At 40.7% G+C, this 26,797-nt stretch overlaps 1 protein-coding gene and 1 pseudogene across 3 annotated transcripts in view; both read left to right on the forward strand.

Moving 5' to 3' along the window:
• CUL4A (cullin 4A) overlaps nucleotides 1-20,791 on the forward strand; it is a 63,118-nt gene extending 42,327 nt beyond the window's left edge. The window contains exons 12-20 of one of the 3 annotated variants that reach the window (XR_009451372.1): nucleotides 2,875-2,979; nucleotides 3,274-3,384; nucleotides 3,493-3,578; nucleotides 3,934-4,041; nucleotides 9,982-10,095; nucleotides 15,369-15,474; nucleotides 15,659-15,831; nucleotides 16,148-16,293; nucleotides 17,930-18,066. Coding sequence is in view for 2 of the 3 variants with exons in the window: in XM_059685164.1 (XP_059541147.1) it covers nucleotides 2,875-2,979; nucleotides 3,274-3,384; nucleotides 3,493-3,578; nucleotides 3,934-4,041; nucleotides 9,982-10,095; nucleotides 15,369-15,474; nucleotides 15,659-15,831; nucleotides 17,930-18,082; nucleotides 19,696-19,791 (1,052 nt within the window). In the remaining variant the exon portion in view is untranslated. Of the gene's footprint in view, nucleotides 1-2,874; nucleotides 2,980-3,273; nucleotides 3,385-3,492; nucleotides 3,579-3,933; nucleotides 4,042-9,981; nucleotides 10,096-15,368; nucleotides 15,475-15,658; nucleotides 15,832-16,147; nucleotides 16,294-17,929; nucleotides 18,083-19,695 lie in introns of those variants that run through there. The other 2 variants (XM_059685164.1, XM_059685166.1) reach the window with 2 other exon arrangements.
• Nucleotides 20,792-26,414: 5,623 nt separating this feature from the next.
• Nucleotides 26,415-26,528, forward strand: LOC132228931 (U6 spliceosomal RNA; annotated as a pseudogene).
• Nucleotides 26,529-26,797: the final 269 nt, after the last annotated feature.

A 26,797-nucleotide genomic window follows, 5' to 3' on the forward strand; every position in this document is an offset into this window, starting at 1 on the left:
ACAACAATAGAAATTCACAAGGTAATTTAATTTGGCTTTTGTGCCACTTTATGGGTTATTGTTTCTCTAAAGATAAATGTTTAACTCTTGGGAGCTGGGCTTATTAAAGTCTTGGGTTTTCCCTTCCTTAAGCCAGGTCATGGTTGATTTGTGTCAAGCAGGAAACCAGAGTAGAATTGCTCTAATCCCTGCATTCAGGGATAAGATATTGTCATCATGGATATAATCACATGAAGCCCTGAAAAAAATCCTTTAAGAGTCTTATCCAAATTTCTTATACCACATCTTGAAGATGGAACATTCCAGTTCCTAAAGCAAAATGTGTCATGAAGCATGTAATGAAAGTATTTATTCTCACATGATTTGAAAGAACATGTCCTAGACCAGTGGTCGGCAAACCGCGGCTCGCGAGCCACATGCGGCTCTTTGGCCCCTTGAGTGTGGCTCTTCCACAAAATACCACGTGAGGCGAGCACATACAGTGTGATTGAAACTTTGTGGCCCATGCGCAGAAGTCGTTTTTCAGCCTGGCCGAGCCTATTTTGAAGAAGTGGCGTTAGAAGAAGTGGGGGTACGTTCGTTGAGGTCGACCCCTCAGATTGAGGACGTTTTTAATAAAGGCTAGCTTAGGAGTACCCTAATTACGTTAATAACAGTGTACCTACCTATATAGTTTAAGTTTAAAAATTTGGCTCTCAAAAGAAATTTCAATCGTTGTACTGTTCATATTTGGCTCTGTGGACTAATGAGTTTGCCGACCACTGTCTTAGACCATCAGGTATTTGCCTTTATGTCATAATAATATCACGTTGGAAAAGGTCCAGGGTGTTTTTTTTTTTTTAATTAAATCTTTATTGTTCAGATTATTACATTTGTTCCTTTTTTTTCCCCCCCCATAACTCCCCTCCTCCCAGTTCCCGCCCCACCCTCCGCCCTCACTCCCCACCCACTGTCCTCATCCATAGGTCCACGATTTTTGTCCAGTCTCTTCCCACATCTCCCACACCCCTTTCCCCCCCAAGAATAGTCAGTCCATTCCCTTTCTATGTCCCTGATTCTATTATAATCAACAGTTCATTCTGTTCATCAGATTATTTATTCACTTGATTCTTAGATTCACTTGTTGATAGATGCATATTTGTTGTTCATAATTTGTATCTTTACCTTTTTCTTCCTCTTCCTCTTCTTAAAGGATACCTTTCAGCATTTCATATAATCCTGGTTTGGTGGTGATGAACTCCTTTAGCTTTTCCTTATCTGTGAAGCTCTTTATCTGACCTTCAATTCTGAATGATAGCTTTGCTGGATAAAGTAATCTTGGTTGTAGGTTCTTGGTATTCATCACTTTGAATATTTCTTGCCACTCCCTTCTGGCCTGCAAAGTTTCTGTTGAGAAATCAGCTGACAGTCGTATGGGTATTCCCTTGTAGGTAACTGAGTTTCTTTCTCTTGCTGTTTTTAAGATTCTCTCTTTATCTTTTGCTCTTGGCATTTTAATTATGATGTGTCTTGGTGTGGTCCTCTTTGGATTCCTTTTGTTTGGGGTTCTCCGCGCTTCTTGGACCTGTAAGTCCATTTCTTTCACCAGGTGGGGGAAGTTTTCTGTCATTATTTCTTCAAATAGGTTTTCAATATCTTGCTCTCTCTCATCTTCTGGCACCCCTATAATTCTGATGTTGGTACGCTTGAAGCTGTCCCAGAGGCTCCTTACACTATCCTCGCATTTTTGGATTCTTTTTTTATTTTGCTTTTCCCGTTGGATGTTTTTTGCTTCCTCGCATTTCAAATCATTGACTTGATTCTTGCGCTCCTCTGGTCTGCTGTCGGGCGTCTGTTTAATATTCGTTATTTCAGACCGTGTGTGCTTAATTTCTAGTTGGTTCCCCAATATAAGATCGAGGGTCTTATTAGTTTTCGTGTAGATCTCATTAAGTTTATCGGCAGCTTCTAAACAGTTCTTGAGAGACCTTAAAAGTGTGGTTCTGAACTCTATTTCTTCCATTGACAATTTTGTCCTGTTTCTTTGTCTCCCCATTTTGTTATGCTTCTTTGGTGCACCCCCTAGTGGTCTTTGTTGGCAGTCTTATAGATAAATCTTGATTGTTGTAGCTAATTCCAGGGAGGGTTTGACCTCCAGGCCAAGTGGCTATGAGAATCAGCTGTGTCAGCAGTGAGAGAACTTCTGTCCTCTAGGGAGGTGCTAATCTAGCCTTTGCCTGAGGCTATCCGGCAAATGCCTCTGTGCAGGGCTTGGGCGGGGCGGGTCGCACAGGATCAACAGGGTGGGCTGGAGAGAGCAGTTATGGCGGCTCTCAGTCCTGTCCCCAGGGGCTCTGCCTCTCTGAGTCCCAGCACCCGCTGCAAGGCTCGGAGAGAAAGCTGCACTCGCTCTGACCGAAGCCAGACAGTCCGCTTCTCCCGTTTGAGCCTGGGTCCCTAAAGACTCGCCTGTATCTGGAGCTCAGAGTCTGCGACTCCCTCCCGATTGAAAACAACAACCGTGCCCTCCGCCGCCAGCCCGCTCCGCGCACTCCGCACCTCAGAATTTGACTTCAGCACTGCGCCTCCTCTGAGTGTCCGTATGCGTTTCTCTTTCCTCCTAGTTGTAGGACTTCCACTCAGCCAGCGTTCCTGTGGTTCTGGGTGATGTCCGTTCCGTGTTTTAGTTTCACTTTTGAAGTAGTTGTTCAAAGCAGCAAACTCCGGCGTTAACCTATGCCCCCATCTTGGTTCCGTACTATATTTCTTCTTTCTCCAGGGTGTTAATGTCCAATTTTGACTTGTAGAAATTAAAATTTTTTTTTCTATTTAAAAAAAAATAGAACATATAACAAATGATTATTTTCCAAATAATTTGAACTCTTAATTTTACAGCAAAACATGTTGATTCAAAATTGAGAGCGGGTAATAAAGAAGCAACAGATGAAGAGCTGGAGAGGATCCTTGACAAAATCATGATAATATTCAGGTTTATTCATGGTGAGAAATACTCTTGTTCTTATTAACATTGGGTATATAGAAAATGCTACATAATATAAACATATATATACACGTATTTGGGCCCTATCTTTTCTTAAGAAAAATTGGCTAAAACATTTCCACTTTCATATTTGATTAAATAAAAAGTATTTTCTTTGTGGAAATTTAACACAAGGATTCAGTGAAATTAGAGCTGGCTTGCATCAGAATGAACATTTCTTAGGGTTTTTCAGCAGTTAAAGTGAACATTTGCATATCAATTGTCTAATGTTATTTTCATTTGGTTATAAATAGGTAAAGATGTCTTTGAAGCATTTTATAAAAAAGATTTGGCAAAAAGACTCCTTGTGGGAAAAAGTGCCTCAGTCGATGCTGAAAAATCTATGTTGTCAAAACTAAAGCATGGTAAGCATGTGGAATCTGGGGTTTTGTCCGACCTCTGGGCTGGGAATTTATTGCTCTAACAACATGTTGCTCCTGGTGTTTTTCACCCACCCTTCACTTGTGTCCCAGAATGTGGTGCTGCTTTCACCAGCAAACTGGAAGGCATGTTCAAGGACATGGAGCTCTCCAAGGACATCATGATTCATTTCAAGCAGGCAAGTTGTGTTTTTTTCAAGTAAAACAGCTTTTTTAAAAGTATCCCACTTTAAATTATGTGAAATGGTTATGTAAAGTATGTAAATACTTACATAAATTAGGTAAAATTCTCATCCTTAAAAAAATTATTCTGTTAATGTCTCACGTATTCAAATAACCTAATTCAAAATGAAAAAGAAAAATAATCCCTAAATATGTATAATGAAAATTAGATTTAAATGAGTTTAATGATATCTTATATTGGTGACATAACCAAAAAAGAAAAAATATTATGAAGGCAAAAATACCATTTGCCTTTTTATAGGTTTTTATGATATTCTAAAATTATTTTGTCTTCATTTTCTTTGCTTTTAGTATATGCAGAATCAGAGTGACCCAGGCTCTATAGATCTAACAGTAAATATACTTACTATGGGATACTGGCCAACATATACACCTATGGAAGTACACTTAACTCCAGAAGTAAGTGTTTTAAAGACTACTCATCCTTTGTTTTAAATATATTAGTACTTCCAAAACATTATTGAGAGACCAGTCGGGAGCCAAAAACCAGGATCACAGGCTTTATTAGGGGATAAGACCTGCCAGGCTGTCTCGCAATGGGAGGACAGCAACCCGTGCAGAGGTGAGCAAACCTTTTGAGGGGAGGAATGGGAAGGAATTGGGGCTAGTGTACTCAGCATGCGCTGATTGGTGGCTTAATGTATGGTCCATATAGGAACAAGGGCTTAGGGTATTTGGCAGGTGTTGATTGGTTGTTCAATGTATAGTCCATATAAGGTACATGGTTAGTCACTCAGGTATTTCCTGGCTGCAGGTCACGTCATACTCTGCCCACCAGTAGGGGGAAGGGCGGATCTATCAATTATAGATGTCTTTCTTTGTTTCACCCATACTATGCACAGACATGTTATTTAGTGTGAGGTTTTTTAAAATCATACACTCAAGCAAAAATCGAAATGATTGTTTTTGTCCCTGTCCACAGCTCCTTCAGCTCACCCATGTCCATTGGCTAACCATCAAGAAGGCATCAATGCAGGCACTTGTGTTTTTTTTTAATATATTTATTTCAGAGAGGAAGGGAGAAGGGGAGAGAGAAGTCTTGTGAATGGTACTACTGAGGGCTTATTATATGTCAGCCACAACTTTGGGTACTCTGAGGATATGTAGATATGAGGGAGAATTCAGGGCTCAGGAATTCAAAATCCAGTGGCAGGAACACCATCAACTACAGTACCACGTGTTACGGAAAAGGGCTGGTTCCAGTGTGGAATCTGGGAATTAAAGATGAGCAGGGATGAAGGCCTTCCAGCTGAAGGCGCTTCCAGAAAGGGCGAAAGGAAGTACAGACTCATGGCAGCTGGCAGGCTGGGTCAGAAATCGTCCCTCTTGAAGCTGCTTTTCCCATTTCCAAGACATTGTCTTTTCTTGATTTTGTTTGTTTGTTTCTGCACCCACTGGTCATTTGCCTTTTTGTTTTCTTCTTTTTTTATTTCTCCACCCATACCCTAAATGTTAACATTGTCCAGAATCGTCATTCAGCTCCCTTCTCATTCCACACCTTTTCATTGAACTCAGCCCTCACCAGCTCTCAGCCTTCAGCATATGTGTTCTTGAATGTACATAGATGACATCCAAGATTTCTCTCATTACCCTTCTCCCTCCCTGAGTCTCTTTATCCTGTGGGAAATGGGGATAGCACCTTAATCAGTTTTTCTATGAGAGGTGAAGCCTCTCTATGGCAAAGCTTGCCCACATGGATGTCATGCTCCCTCTGTTCTAAATTAGTTGTAGGCCCCAACCCACCCACTTCTCTTATCCTCTCAGGCCTCCATGCATAGCCCTCTAAATGGAACCTCCTTCTCCAGAAAACCTCCACACCCTTAACCACCCCCAGCACATGAAGCTTGTTAAGACTTATCTCCCCAGTCACCTTCACCAGAAAGCACTCCCTCAAGTCCTCACCCCACTTCAACCCAGACTCCACCCTGGGCGTGCCTCTCTCATAGCACTGCAAGTTTATTCACTTCTTATTTTATTTTGAAATGTTTCAGACTTATAGGAAATTAGCAAGAATAGTTCAAAGAATTACCAGTACCCTTTACTCATTTTTTTTAGCATTGCTCTTTATGCTTCATCATTCTGTTCCTCTCCATATATGTGCCATTTTTCTCCTGGTCCATTTGATAGTAGATTCATTTTATCCTTAATACTTTATTGATGTATTTTTATTTTTTTGTGAGAAGAGAGAGATCAATTTATAGTTCCACTTATTTATGCATTCTTATTGGTTGATTCTTGTATGTGCCCTGACCGGGCTCGAACCTGTGGCCTTGGCATATGGGGACAGCACTCAACCCAGCGGTCGCCGACATCACGGACCACCAGTGGTTGGCGATCACTGCTCTAACCAACTGAGCTACTTGGACAGGGCCTTTACCCTCATTACTTTAGTGGGATTTTCCCAAAAACATAACCAGAGAATGTTGTCAAATCCGGCTAGTTAACATTGAAGTAATTAATACTTTGATCAATACACAGCCAAGATATCTTTTAGCATTTTTTTCTTGGTGTCAGATCCAGTCCAGTACCCCATATTTCATTTAGTTGTGTCCTTCCATCTGTAACAGCTACACAGCCTTTCTTTTTCTTTCATGACACTACATGTGTTTGCTTGTTTTATTTTTTTACAGTTGTACTCGGGATAAGATTTATTACAGCAAAAGTGACATGTTTTTAAAATGCAAGCCAGTTTTCTTAGATTATCTCTGTTTGTTTGTCTGATTATATTCAGTTCACGCATATTTAACCAGAATCCCACATGGGAGGTGTCATTTCCTCTCAGAATCATGTCCAGAGGCACACACTATTCTTTTGCTCCCATATAATCATTTGGTTAAGGTGTTACCTGGTTTCTCCACTCTACTGCTGGTATTTTTCCTTTTGTGATTATTAAGTAATTTGTGGGGAGATATTTTAAGACTATGTAAACCTCTTATTTCCCCCATCAGACTCTCACCTGCTTGATTCCTGACTGAATCCATTTTTACCTTGATGAGCAGCGGTTTTTTTTTTCTGTCCTTAAGAGTATGAATTCATGGAATCTTATTTGATGCCAAAATTGTCCCATATTTGGCTGGTAGGAGCACTTTTCAGCTGCCTCCTTGTCCTTTCAAAACACCCCTGCATATTTGAGTACTTTTTTATTTTCTGGCAAAAGGTGTTTGAGGCTTACCATACTGTATTTTTTAAATTGTGGTAAAATATACCTACAACTTATCATTTTTTTAAATATATTTTATTGATTTCAGAGAGGAAGGGAGAGGGAGAGAGAAATAGAAACATCAGTGATGAGAGAGAATTGTTGACTGGCTGCCTCCTGCATGCCCCAACTGGGGATCCAGCCCACAACTCGGGCATGTGCCCTGACGGGGAATCGAACAGTAACCTCCTGGTTCATAGGTCGACACTTAACCACTGAGCCACGCCAGCCAGGCAACTTGTCATTTTAAAGTTTACAGTTCAGTGGCATTAAATTGTACGTCCATCACCTCTGTCTAGTTTAGAACTTTTTCATCATCCCAAATAGAAACCCTGGACCCATTAATCAGTCACTCCCATTCCACCCCTACCATACACACACTGCCCTACACCCTGGGTAACCACTAATCCATTCTCTGTCTATGGATTGGCCTATACTGGACATTTCATATAAATGAAATTATGTAATATGTGGTCTTTTATGTCTGACTTCTTTAACTGTTTTTTCAAGTCTAACCTATGTTGTAGTATGTATCACTGCTTCATTCCTTTTTAAGGCTGAATAATTTTCCATTGTTTGGATATACCACACTTTGTTTATCCATTCATCCATTAATGGACACTTGGGTTGTTTCCACTTTCGGCTATTGTGAATAATGCTGCTGTGTGTAATTTTTTTTTTAAATAGATGTTGTCAGTTCTTTAGATATATCCCTAGAAGTAGGAATTTCTGGGTCATGCGATAATTCTGTTTACCAGTTTTCCACAGTAGCTGCACCATTTTACATTACCATCAGCAACACAGAAAGGTTCCAGTTTCTTGACATCTTCAGTATTTGTTATTTTCAGTTCTTTGATTATAGCCATTTTAGTGAGTGTGAGTGGTATCCCGTTTTGATTTGATTATCTTTTCCCTAAGAACTAATGTTGAGCATCTTTTCATATACTTATTGGCCATTTGTAGATCTTCTTTGAAGAAGTCTATTTAAACCCTTTACCCATGTTTAAATTGTGTTTTCTGTCTTAGTTGTTGAACTGTAAGAGTTCTTTATATATTCTATATATTAGACCCTTATCAGGTATGTGATTGCAAATATCTTCTCCCGTTCTGTGAGGTGTCTTGTTACTTTCTTAATAATGTCCTTGCACAAAAGTTTTTAATTTTTATAAAGTCGAGTTAATCTGTTATTTCTATTGTTGCTTGTACTTTCGGTATCATATCTAAAAAAAAACTATTGCTAAATCCAAGGTGATGAAATTTTACCTCTATGTTTTCTTCTAAGAGTTTTATAGTTTTCATGCTTACATTTAGGTTTTTGATCCATTTTGAGCCTGCAGTGGTAAACTAGCACATAATAAGCACCCAATGTTAGTTGCTATATTATGATTATGATTATTATATTAGGAATTAATGTCAAGGAAATAATTTTTAGGAAAGATATGCATTGAGTTTTATCACATTATTGACTTAATATTTAGGTGTTATATGGTTTAGTAGATATGTTTTCTAAAAAGAGTCCTTATACTTAAATACTTAAAAATGAATATACGCTAACATACTTAGAAATGAAATGATACCATGTCTGGGATTTGATGTCGAAGTTGGGTAATGAAAAAGTATAACTGTATAGTTGAGTTTGAAGCGTGAAGAGGAGTTTGCCAAATAGATAGGAGGCTGATAGGCATTTTTAACAGAGGCACTCACTGAAAGGGCACATCAGGCCCGGAACAGCAGGAATTATTCACTCAGCATCTGCAAGTATTTTATACAAAGTGTAGAGCAATGAAAATCCCAGACCTGGTTTTGCCCTCTTCAACTCTCTGTCCAGAGGAGCTATTCACAAATTGCAGTAACTACTATTAGAGCTAAGAGTGGTTGGAGAAGGCTTCTCTGAGGAAGCAGTTCTGAAAAATGAGTCGGTATTGTTAGGAAAGTGGCTTCCCAGATCTGGTAGAGGAGATGTGTGAGAGCCTGAGGGAGGATGAGACACTGCTCGGTGAAATGGAAAATGGGACTACAGAGCGTCAAGGGTGGGAGGCATAGGAGAGGCCAGTGAGGTCAGAAGTTTCAGAGGAAAGGGGCCTTAGCAAGCCATGGAAGAATTTTACTCTTAGGAAGAATGTGGAAGTGGTGCAAAATTGGGGGGAGCAAGGAGGCCATGGAGATGCCAGCATGTGTGGAGTGGGTGGAAAGACAAACCAAAGAAGACTCAGAAAGTGTGGACATAGAGACATAGAGACAGGAATTCATGTCCAAGCGATGAGTGTCATAGACACCAGGAGGAAGCAGGAGGCTGCTTCATGGGAAGCTGTTGAGAGGGATCATCTCACAAGATGAAGCCTGAGGAGAGCCATTAGTTTTGGCAGCACAGATCATTGGTGATCCTGAATGCAGAGTAAAGCAGATGTGAAAGGAACTAAAGAAAATAATGAGCAAAAGGAAGTTAGAGAAACCGATGTAGTGCACATAAACATTCTAGAAAAACACTATCAGAGGAATAAGACAGTCTTTCCATAAACAGGAACAGGTTCAGAAGTGGGAAAGGAGGAGAGGGGGGAGCTCGGGGGCTTAAAATGAGATATCAGCAATAAAAAAAACTGGCTGAAAGTTTGCAAGGTGTAAGAAATCTTCCATGAAAATAATGGCTAGCTTATGTCACGCTTCCTATGCATACACTGTCCTGAGTGTTTTATATTAACCCTCACAGCAGCTCGATGCCCAGGTCTTGCCATTATCACGGATCATGGTTCAGAGATGAGGCATCCCAAGGCCCTCGAGCAGTTAGGAGTCAGTGAGAGCTTGAGCTAAGACCTGGTAAGGTACACCTGGGCCTTAGACACTGTCGCTGAGGATGGCCGCTGTGGTCTTCATTACATGTGCTATCAGCCACGGAGGCTTGGGTGTGGGGTGTGGAGACTACGAAATACAACCTGTTTGTACATAAAACAGTAGTTCAAGTGTTATCCCATTGTGTGAGGGAAAACCCCAATGTCCTAGGTGGTGAGCATTTTTCACAGGTAACAGAATCCAGAAAAATAACTGTCAAAACAGAACTGATATTTTTATTTAGCTGTGAAAAATTGTAAATTGAATGATTAATAGTGTTTAGCATAATTAAATTGTTTTCCTTTGCTTGACAGATGATTAAACTTCAGGAAGTATTTAAGACATTTTATCTCGGAAAGCATAGTGGTCGAAAACTTCAATGGCAAACTACATTGGGACATGCTGTTTTAAAAGCAGAGTTTAAGGAAGTAAGTTCTTTGTTAAATATACTTTTTATTTTTCTAAGTATGTTAACAATTTTTAAAATTGTGATTGAATTTTGGTAGCAAAGAAAGGAAAATATTCAGTATAACTCAACACTGGCTTTTGTAGGTCAAAAAATTGGAACAGTTGAAGGATTAATATCCCAATCAATAATAAGTCAACAGGAATAGAAAAACATTTACCTAATTGAAAAATGAGCAAAGGATGTGGAGAGGCAACTCATAAAAGCAAGACTAAAAAATCAATATCCATGAAAATGTGTTCCACTTCTCTGCCAATCAAAAGGTTGCAAATTAAAACACAATAAAGTGCCACTTTTGATTATGAAATTGATAAAGGCTAAAATTAAAAGAAAGAGCAACTCTTGCCCATTGCTGGAGGGAGGGATAACGTGAGCTTTATGAAGGGTGGTTTGACAATGTGTATCTAAAAACTTCTCAAAACATGCTTTGTTGCATTAGCTTCAATTCTGGGAATTCATCTTAATAAGACCTTTTCTCAGGTTAATGAATAAAAATGTCTGTTGCAGTGCTATTTTTTTAATGGTTTTTTAAAATACATTTTTATTGATTTCAGAGAGATAGAAATATCATTGATGAGAGAAAAATCATTGATTGGCTGCCTCCTGTATGCTCCACTCTAGGGATCAAGCCCACAACCCAGGCATGTGCCCTGAACGGGAATTGAACCATGCCCTCCTGGTTCATAGGTCGATGCTCAACCACTAAGCCACGCCAACAAGGCTGCAGTGCTATTTTTAAAAATGATCATTTAAAATGGGAAATGTGCCCTAACCGTTTGGCTCAGTGGATAGAGCGTTGGCCTGCAGACTGAAAGGTCCCAGGTTCAATTCCGGTCAAGGGTATGTACCTTGGTTGCGGGCACATCCCCAGTAGGAGGTGTGCAGGAGGCAGCTGATCGATGTTTCTAACTCTCTATCCCTCTCCCTTTCTCTCTGTAAAAAAATCAATAAAATATATATATATATTTTTAATATATATTTTATTGATTTTTCACAGAGAGGAAGGGAGAGAGAGAGTTAGAAACATCGATGAGAGAGGAACATCGATCAGCTGCCTCCTGCACATCTCCCACTGGGGGATGTGCCCGCAACCCAGGTACATGCCCTTGACCGGAATCGAACCTGGGACCTTTCAGTCCGCAGGCCGACGCTCTATCCACTGAGCCAAACCGGTTTTGGCAATAAAATATATTTTTTAAAAAAATAGAAATAATGGGAAATGCATACAGTGTATTGATAAATGAAAAAAGCATGTCATAAAACAGTCCCTTCATATTTGAATTTTACTTTAATTTTATAAATAAACTTATGTACACTAAGCAAAAACAAACAAGATTTCTATTTTGCTGGCTATTATAATACATTATCTATACACTATTATAAATTATAAAGTTGACGCTTGAACAACTATGGTTTGAACTGTGTGGGTCCACTTATATTATGCGGGTTTTATTTTTTAAAAAGTAGCCCTAACCGGTTTGGCTCAACGGATAGAGCGTCAGCCTGCAGACTGAAGGGTCCCAGGTTCGATTCCAGTCAAGGGCCATGTACCTTGGTTGTGGGCACATCCCCAGTGGGGAGTGTGCAGGAGGCAGCTGATCGATGTTTCTCCCTCATCGATGTTTCTAACACTTTATCCCTCTCCCTTCCTCTCTGCAAAAAATCAATAAAATATATTTTTAAAATAAATTTTAAAAAAAAGTATAAGTGGCAGATGATCTATCTATAGATGCAATGCAATTCCTATCAAGATACCAGTGGAGTATTTCACAGAACTAGAACAAACATTCCAAAATATTTATATGGAACCACAAAAGACCCAGAATAGCTACAGAAATCTTGAGAAAGAACAAAGTTGGAGGAATCATGCTACCTGATAAACTATACTATAAGGCCATGGTAATCAAAACCATGTTACTGGCATAAAAATAGACATATAGATCAATGAAACAGAATATAGAGCCCAGAAATAAATCCATGCCTTTATGATTAATGTTTGACAAAGGAGGCAAGAACATACAAAGGAATAAAGACAGCCTATTCAACAAATGGTGTTGGGAAAATTGGATACCTGCAAAAAAGTGAAACTAAATCACCTTCGGACACCATATACAAGAATAAACTTAAAAAGGGATTAAAGATTTAAATGTAAGACTCGAAATTATAAAAATCCTAGAAGAACACATATGCAGTAAAATCGGTGACAATTCTCTTAGCAATATTTCAGATAGATAGATAGATAGATAGATATATCTTTGGGCAAGGGAAACCAAAGAAAAAATAACAAATGAGACTACATCAAACAGTGTTTTTGCACAGCAAAGGAAACCATCAACAAACTAAAAAGACAACCCACTGAATGGGTGAACGTATTCAATACATCTGATAAGGGGTTAATATACAAAATTTATAAAGATTTTATAAAACTCAACACCAAAACAATAAAATTAAAAAATGGGCAAAGGACCTAACATAGACATTTCTCGGAAGGGGACATACATATGAAAAGATGCAAATTAAAACCAAATGAGATATCACCTCACACCTGTCAGAATGGCTTTCTTCAGTAACTCAACAAATAGTGTTGGTGAGGATGTGGAGAAAAAGGAACCCTTGTGCACTGTTGGTGGAAATGCAGATTGGTGCAGCCCCTATTAAAAATGGAACTACCTTATGACCCAGCAATTCCACCTACAGGAATTAAATCCAAAGAAACCCGAAACACTAATTCCAAAGAATGTATGCCCCCCTATGTTTATTGCAGCATTATTTATAACTAGAGGCCTGGTGCATGAAATTTGAGCATGGTTAGGGTCCCTAGGCCTGGCTGGCGATCAGGGCCAATTGGGGCCTTCCAGCTGCAGGCCGGGGCATCCCTTCTTTGGCTGCTGGCTGGGGTCTTGCTTTGTTTCATGCCACCCCCTGGTGGTCAACGTACGTCATAACAAGTGGTTGAGCAGCCTTAGCATCTCGTTAGCATATTAGGCTTTTATTATATAGGACTAGAGGCCCGGTGCACAAAAATTTGTGCACTCAGGTGCGGGGGGGGGGGGTCCCTCAGCCCGGCCTGTGCCCTCTCGCAGTCTGGTACCCCTTGGGAGATAACGACCTGCTGGCTTAGGCCTGCTCCCAGGTCACAGAGGGCCCAATCCCTAGGTGCAGCCCCTGGTTGGGCTCAGAGCAGGGCCAGTTGGGGAGTTGGGGCGCCACCCCCTGTCATGCACAGAGCAGGGCGGATTGGGAGGTTGCGGTGCCACCCTCAGTCACACTCAGGGTAGGGCCGATTGGGGGGTTGGGGCACCGCCCCCTGTCACACTCAAGGCAGAGTCGATGGGGAGGTTGTGGCGCCACCCCCTGTCACGCACAGAGCAGGGCCAATCGGGGTTGGGGAGCTCCCCCCTGTCACGCACAGAGCAGGGCCCATCAGGGGGTTGGGGAGCTTCCCCCCGTCACGCGCAGAGCAGGGCCCATCAGGGAGTTGGGGAGCTCCCCCCTGTCACGAACAGAGCAGGGCCCATCAGGGGGTTGAGGAGCTCCCCCCTGTAACTCACAGAGTAGGGCCGATAGGGGAGTTGGCACACTGCCTCCTGTCACACACAGAGCAGGGCGGATCAGGGGGTTGGGGCGCCGCCCTCTATCACCCACAGAGCAGGGCCAGTCGGGCTTGGGGCGCCTTCCCGTCACAAACAGAGCAGGACGATAGGGAGGTTGTGGCTCCACCCCGTCACACACAGAGCCGCAGGGCGAAAAGGGGGTTTGGGCGCTGCCCCCTGTCATGCTGATCCCAGTGCCGGGAGGCCTCGTGGCTCCGCTGATCCCAGTGCTGGGAGGCATATTACCCTTTTACTATATAGAATAGAGGCCTGGTGCACAGGTGGGGGCCGGCTGGTTTTCCCTGAAGGGTGTCCTGGATCAGGGTGGGGGTCCCCACTGGGATGCTTGGCCAGCCTGGGTGAGGGGATGATGGCTGTTTGCAGCTGGTCACACACCCTTCAGGGTGGGGGTCCCCACTGGGGTGCCTGGCCAGTCTGGGTGAGGGGCTGAGGGCTGTTTTCAGGCTGGGACTGAAGCTCCCAACTGCTCCTTTTTGTCTTTTTTTCTTTTTTATTCTGAGCCAGCTTTAGCTCTGAGGCTCCAGCTCTTAGGCCTCCACTCCTGAAAGCAGGTATCTGGTTTGTTTCGGTTCTCGAAACTCTGTATCAACTCCAGCTCTGAGATCCCAGCTCGCTGAAAGCTGGTTTCTGGAGTTTTGTTTAGCGTCTGTATTTGTTACAATGTTTGAAACTGCAGGCTCAAAGGCCTGCAGCGGCAGGCAGGGGAACGTTGGTTTCTTCCATCACTGAAGCAAGCAAGCCTCATGTTAGTTTCAAACTGCCTGGCTGCCGGCCGCCATCTTGGCTGACAGTTAATTTGCATATTGCCCTGATTAGCCAATGGGAAGGGTAGCGGTCGTACGCCAATTACCATGTTTCTCTTTTATTAGTGTAGATTATGCATTCATGTTGCATTGTGTTTTGTTGTGCAGGGTTATACACACAGAACCTCTGCGGAATGATCTCCTCACGTGCGGAGCAGGCTGGCGGCTGAGGGCGCGGTTGTCAGCTGAGGGCTGCAAGCCCCTCGGAGAGAAAGCTGCCCTCGAGTTCCGACTGCTGCCAGACAGCCCCGCTTCTCCCGTATGAGTCTGGATCCCTAGAGACTCGCCCGGAACTGGAGCTCAGAGCCTGAGACTCCCTCCCAATTGAAAACGACAACCACGCCCTCAGCTGACAACCGCGCCCTCAGCCGCCAGCCTGCTCCGCACGCACCTCCGCACTTTAGTATTTTACTTCCGCACTGTGCCTCCTCTGAGTCTTGGTATGCTTTTCTCTTTTCTTCTAGTTGTAGAATTTCCACTCAGCCAGCCTTCCTGTGGTTCTGGATGATGTCCGTTCTGTCTTTTAGTTGTATTTTTAAAGTGGTTGTGCGAGGCAGCAATCTCAGGTGTTTACCTATGCTGCCATCTTCGTTTCTCCTTTTTTACTACTTTAAAAAATATTTCAAGAGAAGAATTTTTAAGTGCAATACCAAGTCATTTTATGCTTGTATAATTAGTAACATAATTTCTTATTTGGTGGCTTATTAGTAATTTCTTATACCCTCTCCCCCAAAGTTTGAGAGCAAAAGAAAGCTTCTTAAAAGTTTTCAAGATGGTGCAAACATAGCTTCATGCATGATATGTTTGTTTTCTTTAAGGGAAAGAAAGAGTTCCAGGTATCCCTCTTCCAGACTCTGGTGCTTCTCATGTTCAATGAAGGTGACGGATTCAGCTTTGAAGACATAAAAATGGCCACTGGGATAGGTATGAAAACACTTTTATGAATGTGTGGTTTTTGAGTGCCCTTGTTTTTAAACACTTACTCGTTTAAGAGAAGATGTAGACTGTGTCTCTGCTTGTCGCACTTGAGAGAGTGGTTTCTTTCATTTTTATTGTGTTATTATTCATTTTAATGCTAATCTGTGCCTGCATTTTTCTCCCCATCCAGAGGACAGTGAATTGCGGAGAACATTACAGTCACTGGCCTGTGGCAAAGCACGAGTTCTGATTAAAAGTCCCAAAGGAAAGGAAGTAGAAGATGGAGACAAATTCATTTTTAACGGAGATTTCAAACACAAGTTATTTCGAATAAAGATCAATCAAATTCAGATGAAGGAAACCGTATGTATAAACTTTCTCTTTTTACTTATAGGGAGGGTGTTCACCAAGGAATCACTAGTTTTTCTAATTTCTTGACTGTAAGAGTTCTGAAGCATATTTCTAAAGTATCTAATTTGAATACAGTGTTTATAAGAGTATTCATTTTAATGTAGCTTTTGTTAACTTTATATTCACAAGAATGAAAATCAAAAAGAAATGCATTTAAGTTATTCACAAAAGTGGTGTGATAAATCAGAGCTTCCTATATCAAATTCTATTAGTGGAGAGAGCATGTCATTTCCAAAACCCAGTGACTTGTCTTTTTATTTTTGCACAGCACATTTCAGCCATTCTCTCAGCCTCGGCCTCAGCCAGGGTCCTGGGGTGGAAGTGGTAAGAGTTGTGGGTGTCAAGGACCCACTGACATTGTATCTGTGATCTGTGTACAGGTGGAGCATCTGTAGCTTTGATCAGATTCTCAAGGTTCGTGTCCAGAGCAGGTTCTGGCCCACTGCCCTCAGGCCCTTCCTAATACAGAAGTCCTTGCACCCCTGGGCTGTTATCAAACATACAGGCCAGGTGGGCAGGCCCACCCCTGGCACCCCACTTATATAAAAGGGTGTCCAGCTGGCCCCCTTGTACATGTTAATGACTTGAAGAGAGGCCTTTTGAATGAGTGAGGTCAATTCAGACAACCCAAGGGCAGTTTTCATTGCTCTAAAGTGGTATCACAAATACTTCCTCCACCTCCAGCAGAAGACAGTGATTGCTTTACTTACATAAAGGTGTTCAAAGTAGCCTTCAGAAAATATGTTCAGACTACACAAAAGAAATAAAAACAAAAACAATAAATATATAAAAGATGTTCACTCTCACCAATAATTTTTATGAAATTCAAATTAAAGTAACATTCCATTTTTAATCTGTCACTTTGGGAAATGTTTAAAAGTTTGTCATATCCAGGGCTGGTAATATATGGGAAAACAGATATTCTTTTTTAAGGGTTTTTTTGTTTGTTTTTGTTTTTAAATATATTTTATTAATTTTTTACAGAGAGGAGGGGAGAGGGATAGAGAGTTAGAAACATCGATGAGAGAGAAACATCAATCAGCTGCCTCCTGCACACTCCCCACTGGGGATGTGCCCGCAACCAAGGTACATGCCCTTGACCGGAATCGAACCCAGGACCCTTCAGTCTGCAGGCCAATGCTCTATCCACTGAGCCAAACCAGTTAGGGCTGTTTGTTTGTTTTTAAGATGTTTGACATACACAGACCTGCCTATCCCCCAACCTTCTTTGATCTGCGGGCTCCTATTAGGTATACACACACACACACACACACACGCACACACACGCACACACACACACACACACACACACACATATATATTTTTAATTTCAGAGAGGAAGGGAGAGGAAGAAAGAGAGAGAAGCATCAATGAGAAGAATCATTGATCGGCTACCTCCTGCATGCCCCCTATAGGGGATCAAGCCCACAACCCGGGCATGTGCCCTGACCTGGAATCAAACCATGGCCTCCCTGTTCACAGGTCAATGCTCAACCACTAACCCACTGTGGTTGGGTTTTTTTAACCATCAAGTTGTTATCAGCATTTGCTGTTTGCTTCTGGTAACAGCTCTTAATCTGTTCAAGTTCTTTTATTTTTTTAATTACTCCTTATATATTCAAGTTTGTTTTAAATCAAGAATAGATTTTCAGTTTTGTCATGCCTTATCAAGGTGATTATAATCTAACCTTGAAATTATTGTCATAATTTCTGTCACATTAGTAGATTCCCAATGCTGAGAAAAGTTTACATTTCTGGAATAAATTCTGATGGCTAGTATGCTTTGTTTTGTTTTCATTACTGTGCTCCTGGACTTAATCCAGGACTATATAGGGTTTTTACAGCTTTTCTATAACTCTTTAAATTATTTTTCAATGTTTGGTACTGACGTTGCACTCCTTGGAAGCTAGGTTTTATTAGAACACAATGCATAGCAGAACAAGATTCATTTAAAGTTTGGCCTTTCTTGGCATCAAAAGTTTCTAGTCAATGTCAACAGTATGACATAATTAATACTAAAATATATCTTTACACTTCACTATTTGTGCAGGTTGAAGAACAAGTCAGCACCACTGAGCGAGTGTTTCAGGACAGACAGTATCAGATTGATGCTGCCATCGTCAGAATAATGAAGATGAGAAAGACTCTGGGTCATAATCTCCTAGTGTCTGAATTGTATAACCAGCTGAAATTTCCAGTAAAGGTAAATGCATATTGGCTTAATTAAAACTGTAGCATTGTGCCAAACCATAGGCGAATAATGTTCGATTCTCATTACCTTCAGAATCATATCATTTGTTCTATATTATAAGTGATAATTTGCTTCAAAAATCTACCTTTATGTATATACTAAGTCTAGAAAACCTGGCAAATGCTGAGAGTAGGAACTTTATCTCAAATGTTGTTCATCACCATTATGGGAGTGATATACTTAAAATTCCCACTCTAGAAGGGAGAAGGCACTACATGGAAATGGACATTCATTATCAGTGGTTGTAACAATTCAGGTTATATCACAGGATTTTAAGGAGATCATGCTAACTAATAAGCATTTTGCAAACTACAAAGCATTCTTTACCTCAGTAATATATCTTCGTTGCTATTGAGTAAAAAGTCTACCCTAAAACCTTTCAGTCCAAGCATATTTCCAGAACTGAGACCTGTCCTGGCTGTATATGGAGTACAGGATAGGATAAGTGAGGGAAGCATTATGAAGAGCTTTAAAGCATGTATAAATCCACCTAGAAAGTATGGGACTCTCATGACACCTGGCCTTTCAGTGACTAAGCCTGCCACATGTGCTTTTGAGGTAGAAGTACCCTGAGTTTGTGTTGTCCAGTTTGATAAAAGACCAGCTGACCCTCCCTTCTCACCAAGGGAGTCGAGGTGGACCAATGAGTCGCGACACTGAAATGGCAGGTGAGAATGCCATCCTGCCCCAGCAGATATTGGGTTTCTGTACTCTGCAGAGGCAATGTGTGCTCCACAGTGCTCTGCACAGTCATAGAACACTGCCTCATACACCATTCCTCCCTACCATGAGCCAGGGAGTGTTGATTTTCCCCTCTGCAGATGAGAGGCCCAGCAATTAAAAGATTAAATAGCAAGTAAGGTGTGCATACAGCCATAGCGCCTAGTTCTATTTTGATAGGTAATTGGGTTTCAGCCACATATTGTAAAATGTATGATGTATCACTGAATAGAAAGTTACGATGTTTGGAAGAAAGAACATACAGGTAAAAAAAACTTGCTCATAATTGTCAGCATAATCGTGCTTCCTAACAGCAGAAGCCAGAGGGCGCTCTTCCTGGGCTGACATGTCATGGTGTGGACATATATCAATTCAGTCATCTACTTTTAGCAAAGGAACACTCAGAATTTGTGATTGTACTGTATAAATATAGCATATGTAGTAAATATTAGTTCTTAGGGAGAAATAACCTTAACAGATGAAGGTGCCTTGAGACATTATCATATTTCCCTTTCAAACAAACAGAAATGTATTGCCTAATAGGATCTGCCATGTACATATATTCATTAGTGATCATAAATAATGTATTTACATTTCACAAGTTTCATATTTCCCACAGGAAAGCCTAAAAATTCACATGGAGCACTTTGATCGAGAAATAATGTTAACATTGTCTTTGAAGTAGGAAGTTTTAGTCTCATAATTACAAATAAATATGTATATTTATATAATTATGTGTAAAATGAGCATAATTATAAATCACATATTTCATGCATGATGTTATATTCCCCTGTTTGCAAATTTAATTCCACTGTAATTGGGTGTGTGCTTTTTTTCTTTTTTAGCCTGGAGATTTGAAAAAGAGAATTGAATCTCTTATAGACAGAGACTATATGGAGAGAGATAAAGACAATCCAAATCAGTACCATTACGTGGCCTGATGCATCGGCCAGCTGTTTTCTCTCAGTGAGACACTGGAATGTATCTCCAGAGCAGTGAAACACCTCTGTGCTGTTTCCAGGGCTTTCTGGGATTGAGCCAGCACAGATACTTTGGATTCGAAGGAAAGGAGATGATTCTTGAATAACCCTTCACAAGGCTTAAGGATTTGCAAATGGCATATATATCTTTTCACCTTCCAGTTCTTCCTCTTGTTCTTTTAGGCATTTAAGTTGTTTCCATTGCTCTGTGCAGAATGACATTGGGATTGGACAAGAAGATACTGGTTAAATGAGGTTCCTTTGTAAGGTGGTGTTCTTGTGGAAAAAAAACTGAAAGTTTGGTTTGTTTTTGTGTGTGATCATGAATGCACAATAAAAAGACCCTCTATGCTGCATTCTTTAACTACAGAGATTACTTAGGTATTCCTGAAGATAAGCTATTTTAGTTGATGAACACTTAGATTAAAACAAGAACCCTTAATTGGTGAACATTAAGAAGAAAGTCGGTGTTAAAAACTGGCTTATTAATTATGCAATCTAAATACTGGCATCTGTTTTTCATTTATTTTTAAAAAGTTTTAAACTTTAATGACTGATTTTTCTATAATGAGGTTTCTCAGTGAGATCTCTGATGTGCCAAGAGGACATCGGGTCTGATGTGTTTGGAGCAATGAACCCATCAGCGTCTTTATTTCCACTGAATTATTTGTGAATTTTCTGTTTAAGGTTTTGGGGGGAGAGTGTGTTTGTGTTTACCATTCTAAGATTGAGTCTAGCAGTCCCTGTATTTTGCATTGGGGTAACTGCTGTTTGATTTTTTTTTAATTGCAGTATTTGTATGAATGGTATAATAAAGTTTGGTTTTGTTCTTACAGTCACGCACAGGGACAGTCGTCATTCTCTGTGCCATAACCACTGTAAAATGTTTTATAGGAGACTTAAAGTCTTTATTGTGAAGCAGAGGTTATTTTGTCAAAAGATTAAAAGGATTTCATTGGCACCTGGTTTCATGTTGTATATGTATAGTGAAGGTGAATAGCAGATTATGTTAGTATGGTAACTATAACAAAGATACTTTTAGATAACATTTAAAACTACTTTATATTTTACATAATGGCATGTTTCATTTTTATTAAAAACTACCAAAGGAATTTTGATCATGGTATAGGTGTTTAAAGCAATATTTTCTGGACTATAACAAGTTTATATAATTTGATTTTGTGCTAAATAATTCAAAGATTCTGCATTTTTGAAACATGCGTGTTTAAAATATGACATCTTATGGTTTCCATATGAAAATCCTCTAAGTATCGTCATTTCTATATTTGTAAATTTTCATATGAGTTCTATGATATATGGTCTATAAAACACCAAATAGATTTCTACTTCTTACATTTTAAGTTCACTGTCTCTAGCGATTAATATTGTAACTTAATGTAGACTTACTCTGAATAAAATTAGTTTAATTGGCCTTAAAATTACATTAATAAAACTTTGTGGTATGCAGATGACATTCCTCATAAATCTTTAGCAACTTAAAATTCATTACTAATACAACAGACAGAACCAGAAGCAGGGCAAATGCCCATCACCCTCTCAGGTAATGATTCTTTCCTGTCTGCTTTCACAAGCTACCCAGCAAAACATCAGCAGACTGGTCTGGCTTCACAGTGAGCAACATACTATGCCTCTTATTGTGCTTGTTTTTATCCATTCAATTATCAGTATCATTTAAAGATTTACTATAATTAAATGTTAATGTAGTAAAACAGTGTAGAGAAAATGATTGAAAAAGAAAAGACACTTAAGTGAGAAAAAGGCTATAAAATTGGAAATGAGAAAGAGAAATTATTTACAGATATGATTCCCTGAAAAATCTAAGAAGTAACTAAAAAGCTATGACTAAAAAAAAAGGGAAATTCACTAAGTTTTTAATTAAACACAAAATTAACAGAAAAGTCAAAATATAATGGAAGACCATATTTTCAATAAGAGCAAAAAATGATAATACCTAGTAACAAGAAAACATCTATGCTATATGAATTTTATTTTTTCAATATGTTTTTATTGATTTGAGAGGAAAGGAGAGAGAGAGAGAGAAATGTCAGTGGTGAGAGAGAATCATTCATGGGCTGCCTCCTGCACACCCCCCCCCCCCCACACACACACACACAGACACACTGGGGATCGAGCTGGCAACCCGAGCATGTGCCCTGACCAGGAATTGAACCACAATCTCCTGGGTCATAGGTCAAAGTTCAACCACTGAGCCACACCAGTCAGGCTGAAAAGCATTATTAAATGATTTATTCCTGTATTTGTGCAGTATTTTAAGATGTCAGATGTCCCTTATTTTAAAACAGACCTGGTGATCCTAAAGTTAAAACAGAAAAGCAGATAGGCAAGAATAGTCAAATATTATTTTAAAACGTATAACACGGTGTAATTAAAACACCATACTGCTGGCACATAAACGGATCTCTGGAACCAAATAAAATCCATAAATGAACCAAATACATGAGAATGTGCGCGACATCAAGGGGCATGTCGGGGAAAGAAAACTTTTCAACAAATAATGCTGGCAAAATCTGGTTTATCAGCTTGAAAAGAGCAAAGTTAGATTGTACTCATTTTTTATACTTTAGATTGTACTCATTTTTTATACTAAGTCCCAAGTGGACAAAGTTTTAAGTGTTAGAAAATGAAACCATAAATTTAAGAGAAGATCCTTTTTTATTCTCAGAATGGAAAAAAGTCTAATCTCAAATTAAGATCCTTTTTAAAAAAATGATAACCTAAAAGTCTACATGGGGAAAAATTTTAAAGCCTGGAAATTTTTGGATAAAAAGACAATATTAACTATTTTAGTGTATAGAGAATTACAAGTTATCAGGAGTGAGACTAATAACCTGTGAGATAGTATGGATGTGTTCTTGATGATTTTTTCAGAGGAGAGAAATACAGTGAGTAATGGATTGTGATTTCAAGAAAAATGAAACGGAGGAAAAGTGGAATCCAAGGGGGTCATTTGAGACAGGCTTGTTCACCAACTTTGCCAGTATTTGGGTGTCACCCTGGAGAGAGGCATACTGGCCAGAAGGGAGCACAGAGGACAGGCGAGGCCCCTCATCACCCCTTCCCTGCTTGGATGCAGCAAGGGAGGAGGGGGTAGGTGGGAGTTGGAGCAGGCAAAGGCCAAAGCCAAGTCTGTCTGATGGGGTAAGGTGGCTGAGGGCAATGGTGGGGATGAGGGCTGAACCTTGCAATCAGATAGCCGGAAGGTAAACAGGTCTGTGCTCAGTGAAGGGCTGAAGAGCTGGGTTTGGAGGGAGCTCATGTCGTAATTACAGGATCTGGGGAAAGAAAGGGGGCTGAAGTGAGATCAAAGCTGGATCAAGAGTGATGACAGCCGAAACCGGTTTGGCTCAGTGGGTAGAGCGTCGGCCTGCGGACTGAAAGGTCCCAGGTTCGATTCCGGTCAAGGGCATGTACCTGGGTTGCGGGCACATCCCCAGTAGGAGATGTGCTGGAGGCAGCTGATCGATGTTTCTCTCTCATCAATGTTTCTAGCTCTCTGTCTCTCTCCCTTCCTCTGTAAAAAATCAATAAAATATATTTTAAAAAAAAAAAGTGATGACAAAGCAGCACAGAGCAGCCAGAGAGTGATGGGCAGTGACCAAGTGCCTGGAGGGAAAGTGATGCCCCTTGGTATGTCCTTCAGAGATGCGGGAGGGAGGGGAGAGGGGGGGAGTGGGGAAACTAAGGCTTGAAGGTAGCAATGAATAGAAAATAACCCCCTACCCCACCTCCAGGCCCAAGGTAGATGGGACAGGAAGATGAGACAGCTACCATGTGCTGGGCTGCAGGGAAAGCAGGGTCCTCAGGACAGGTTTCTGCAGGCGCTGGTAGGAGGAGGATGTTGCTGCATTCAGTCCTGTGGCAGGAAGTCTGCTGGCCAACATCCCTGGTCTCCGCCCCTTTCCATTCACTGTCCCCACGGAGAATAAATAACTGATTAGTCTGAAATGAGAAACAAAACAGGCACAGCTCCCCACCGGCAACTGCTTCCTGCACAGGCTCTTATGCTCCTCCCAAGGAGAAAGCCTGAGCCCTACTTGATGGTTTAGAACTCTTCGGGGAAACAGTGCCATTTATCAAACATTTAGGAGGTGGGGGTTTTATTGACAAGCGATTATGGTTCAGAGAGGCCAGCAGAAAGGGCTGGGGTTGGAAGAGGGGGAATTGGGTGGTACAGGGGCAGACGTAGAGTGTTCTCCTGGAAGGTTAGCAGAGTGCGTAGTGGGGTCAGACCTAGCAGGCTTTCTCAGGAAGCGACCCTCAGTTGTGAGGGGCGAGATGGTCTCTCAGATAAACTTACAAGTATATTTTAAATTAGAAAATGCTTGTCACTTTGACCCAACAAATTCCATTGCTAGGCAATTATCCTATGATATACTGCCACTCATGTGGAATGATTTCTAGTCTAGTACTATAACAGCATTTATTTAAAAATTCCTGCCAGAACCGGTTTGGCTCAGTGGATAGAGCGTCAGCCTGCAGACTCAAGGGTCCTGGGTTCGATTCCGGTCAAGGGCATGTACCTTGGTTGCGGGCACATCCCCAGTGGGGGGCATGCAGGAGGCAGCTGATCAATGTTTCTCATTGATGTTTCTGGCTCTCTATCCCTCTCCCTTCCTCTCTGTAAAAAAATAAATAAAATATATTTTTTTAAAAAAAAATTACTAACTGTCCATGGGCAGGCCTGGTTGAGTGATGTCTGTCCGTACATGCCTGATGCTATCTGTATTCCCGAAGCTTTACCCAAAAGGAGATCTAGACACTGACAGGGAGCAAATGTCTAGATATATTGTGATATGATTAAGTACTGTTAAAAAAGAAACAACAAGCACAAAATGCAATCACTTATGCTAAGCTCCGGGTCACTTAGTTTCAGCCTCTGCCGGAAATGGAATCGTCAACCAGTCGTCAGAAATGACCTGGTTAGCACTAGTGAGGTAATCTGCTAGAAAGACCCCTGGGACCTTGCGACAATCTGCTTTTTGCTAGTTTAACTTCCTCAACCCACTCTCTTCTGCCTGTACGTCTTTCATTTCGTACAGCGCGTTGGAGTTCCTTTCTGATAGATGGAATGCCACCCGATTCATGAATCATTGACTAAAGCCATCTTTAGAATTCAGTCAGTCAAATTTTGTTTTTCAGCAGGATAGAATAGTATAATAGTGCTACAGTGCTACTACTATTTGTGTGTGTGTATACATAGACACACATGCATATGAATGGCAGTTAATGACAGCTGCCCCTCCAAAATGGAGTTCTGGATGGCTAGGAACAGGTAAGAGGTGGACGAAAGCGGCCTCATGCTAACCTGACAAGCTCAGGGGAGGCCTGCATGGCAGTCTTGCAAACTCAGAGACCTAAAGTAACCATAAAGGATGGTCTGAAATTAAACTTTAACTTAGAGCAGTTATGGTGGGTAGTTACATCCTAGGCTGATTTCTTCACTGACAAGGTCAACCTTTACCTTAACTGAGCCTTTCAGTCTTTTTGCATCTATGATAACATATCCTTGAAATGTCTGGGTAACTTGTAACTTCCCTTTTTCCGGACCCCTCAGGGTACAACCAAAAGCCCTGGGCGCCAGGACAGATATCACACATTCCTTCATTGTTACTACCATCATGTTAATTGTTGACTGTTAACTATCCTGCACCCACTTAAGTATGTGTCTTATCATTTTACTTTTTATCCAATCCCAGGGGTTTCCCTGCTTTGCTTTCTCCCGCCTCTCTAATCTATCACCAATGGATTTCATGTAACCCACCTATGTTCCCTCCTTTGATTTCATTGTATAAAAATAGATGGGGAAAAAAACACGCCACTCTCTGGAGCATTATCCCAATCCATTTAGATACTGCTTCCCAAGCAGTTGTCGACAGTTTGGCTCAAATTAACTCACAAAAATTCTTTACAGGTTTGAATGTTTTTATGTTAACAGAGGGAAACTCCATTATAGACCCTTCTGTACTTTTTAAATTTTGGTCAAAACAATGTAAGATAATCAAATTGGTAAGAAAAACAATTTGATTGTTTTTCCACCTACCATATCCTGCAGCCTCCTATCCTACAAGACAAGGAATCCATCAACCCAAAGGAACCCCACTCCCCCTCCCACCCTCCCAATCTAGTCAACTGTATCATTTTGAGTTCTTTTATATTTACTTTTATTGTAAATAATATGTTGAAACCTATTTTCTTGATCCATGAATTTACTGTTTCTCAAGAATATTTACTATGAAAATGAAGAAATAAGGGCCCATATTTTCCCTTTTCTTCCTCCCAATTTCTGACAGCCCTTGTCAGATTACTTTTGCATTTATATATTTAATAAACTTTTTATGTTTTACCTAAAGTTGGAAATTGAAATAGCATTTATGGCATAATTCACTTCAGAAGAGAGGAGTGTGCCTAACCCAGAGAGTGAAATGTATTGCCAAGCCGGTGCAACTTAAAGAATATTGTAAGCGTCAGAGACAAATATCTTTTCCATCAAATGCTCAAACCTCATATCATGTGTTAGCTTACTTTATATTTAAACTATGGATGTGCTCGCTTCGGCAGCACATATACTAAAAAAAAAAATTGGAACGATACAGAGAACATTAGAATGGCCCCTGCGCAAGGATGACATGCAAATTCATGAAGCGTTCCATAAAAAAATAAAATAAAATAAAAAATAAACTATGGAATTCTTGTCCAGCTTTTTGTTTTCCCTGGAGTTTTTAAACTGCTGGTATTGACAAATGAAATAACATGCTCTGTCTTATCACTGGGATAAACTTTCTTATTGACTAGAGGCCCGGTGCATGAAAATTCATGCACTGGGGGGGGGAGGGGGCGGGGAGTGTCCCCTCAGCACAGCCTGCGCCCTCTCGCAGTCTGGGACTCCTTGGGGGGTGTCCGACTGACAGCTTAGGCCCGCTCCCCT

This window comes from Myotis daubentonii, chromosome 2, assembly GCF_963259705.1.
Source record: "Myotis daubentonii chromosome 2, mMyoDau2.1, whole genome shotgun sequence".
NCBI classification, from domain to species: Eukaryota; Metazoa; Chordata; class Mammalia; order Chiroptera; family Vespertilionidae; genus Myotis; species Myotis daubentonii.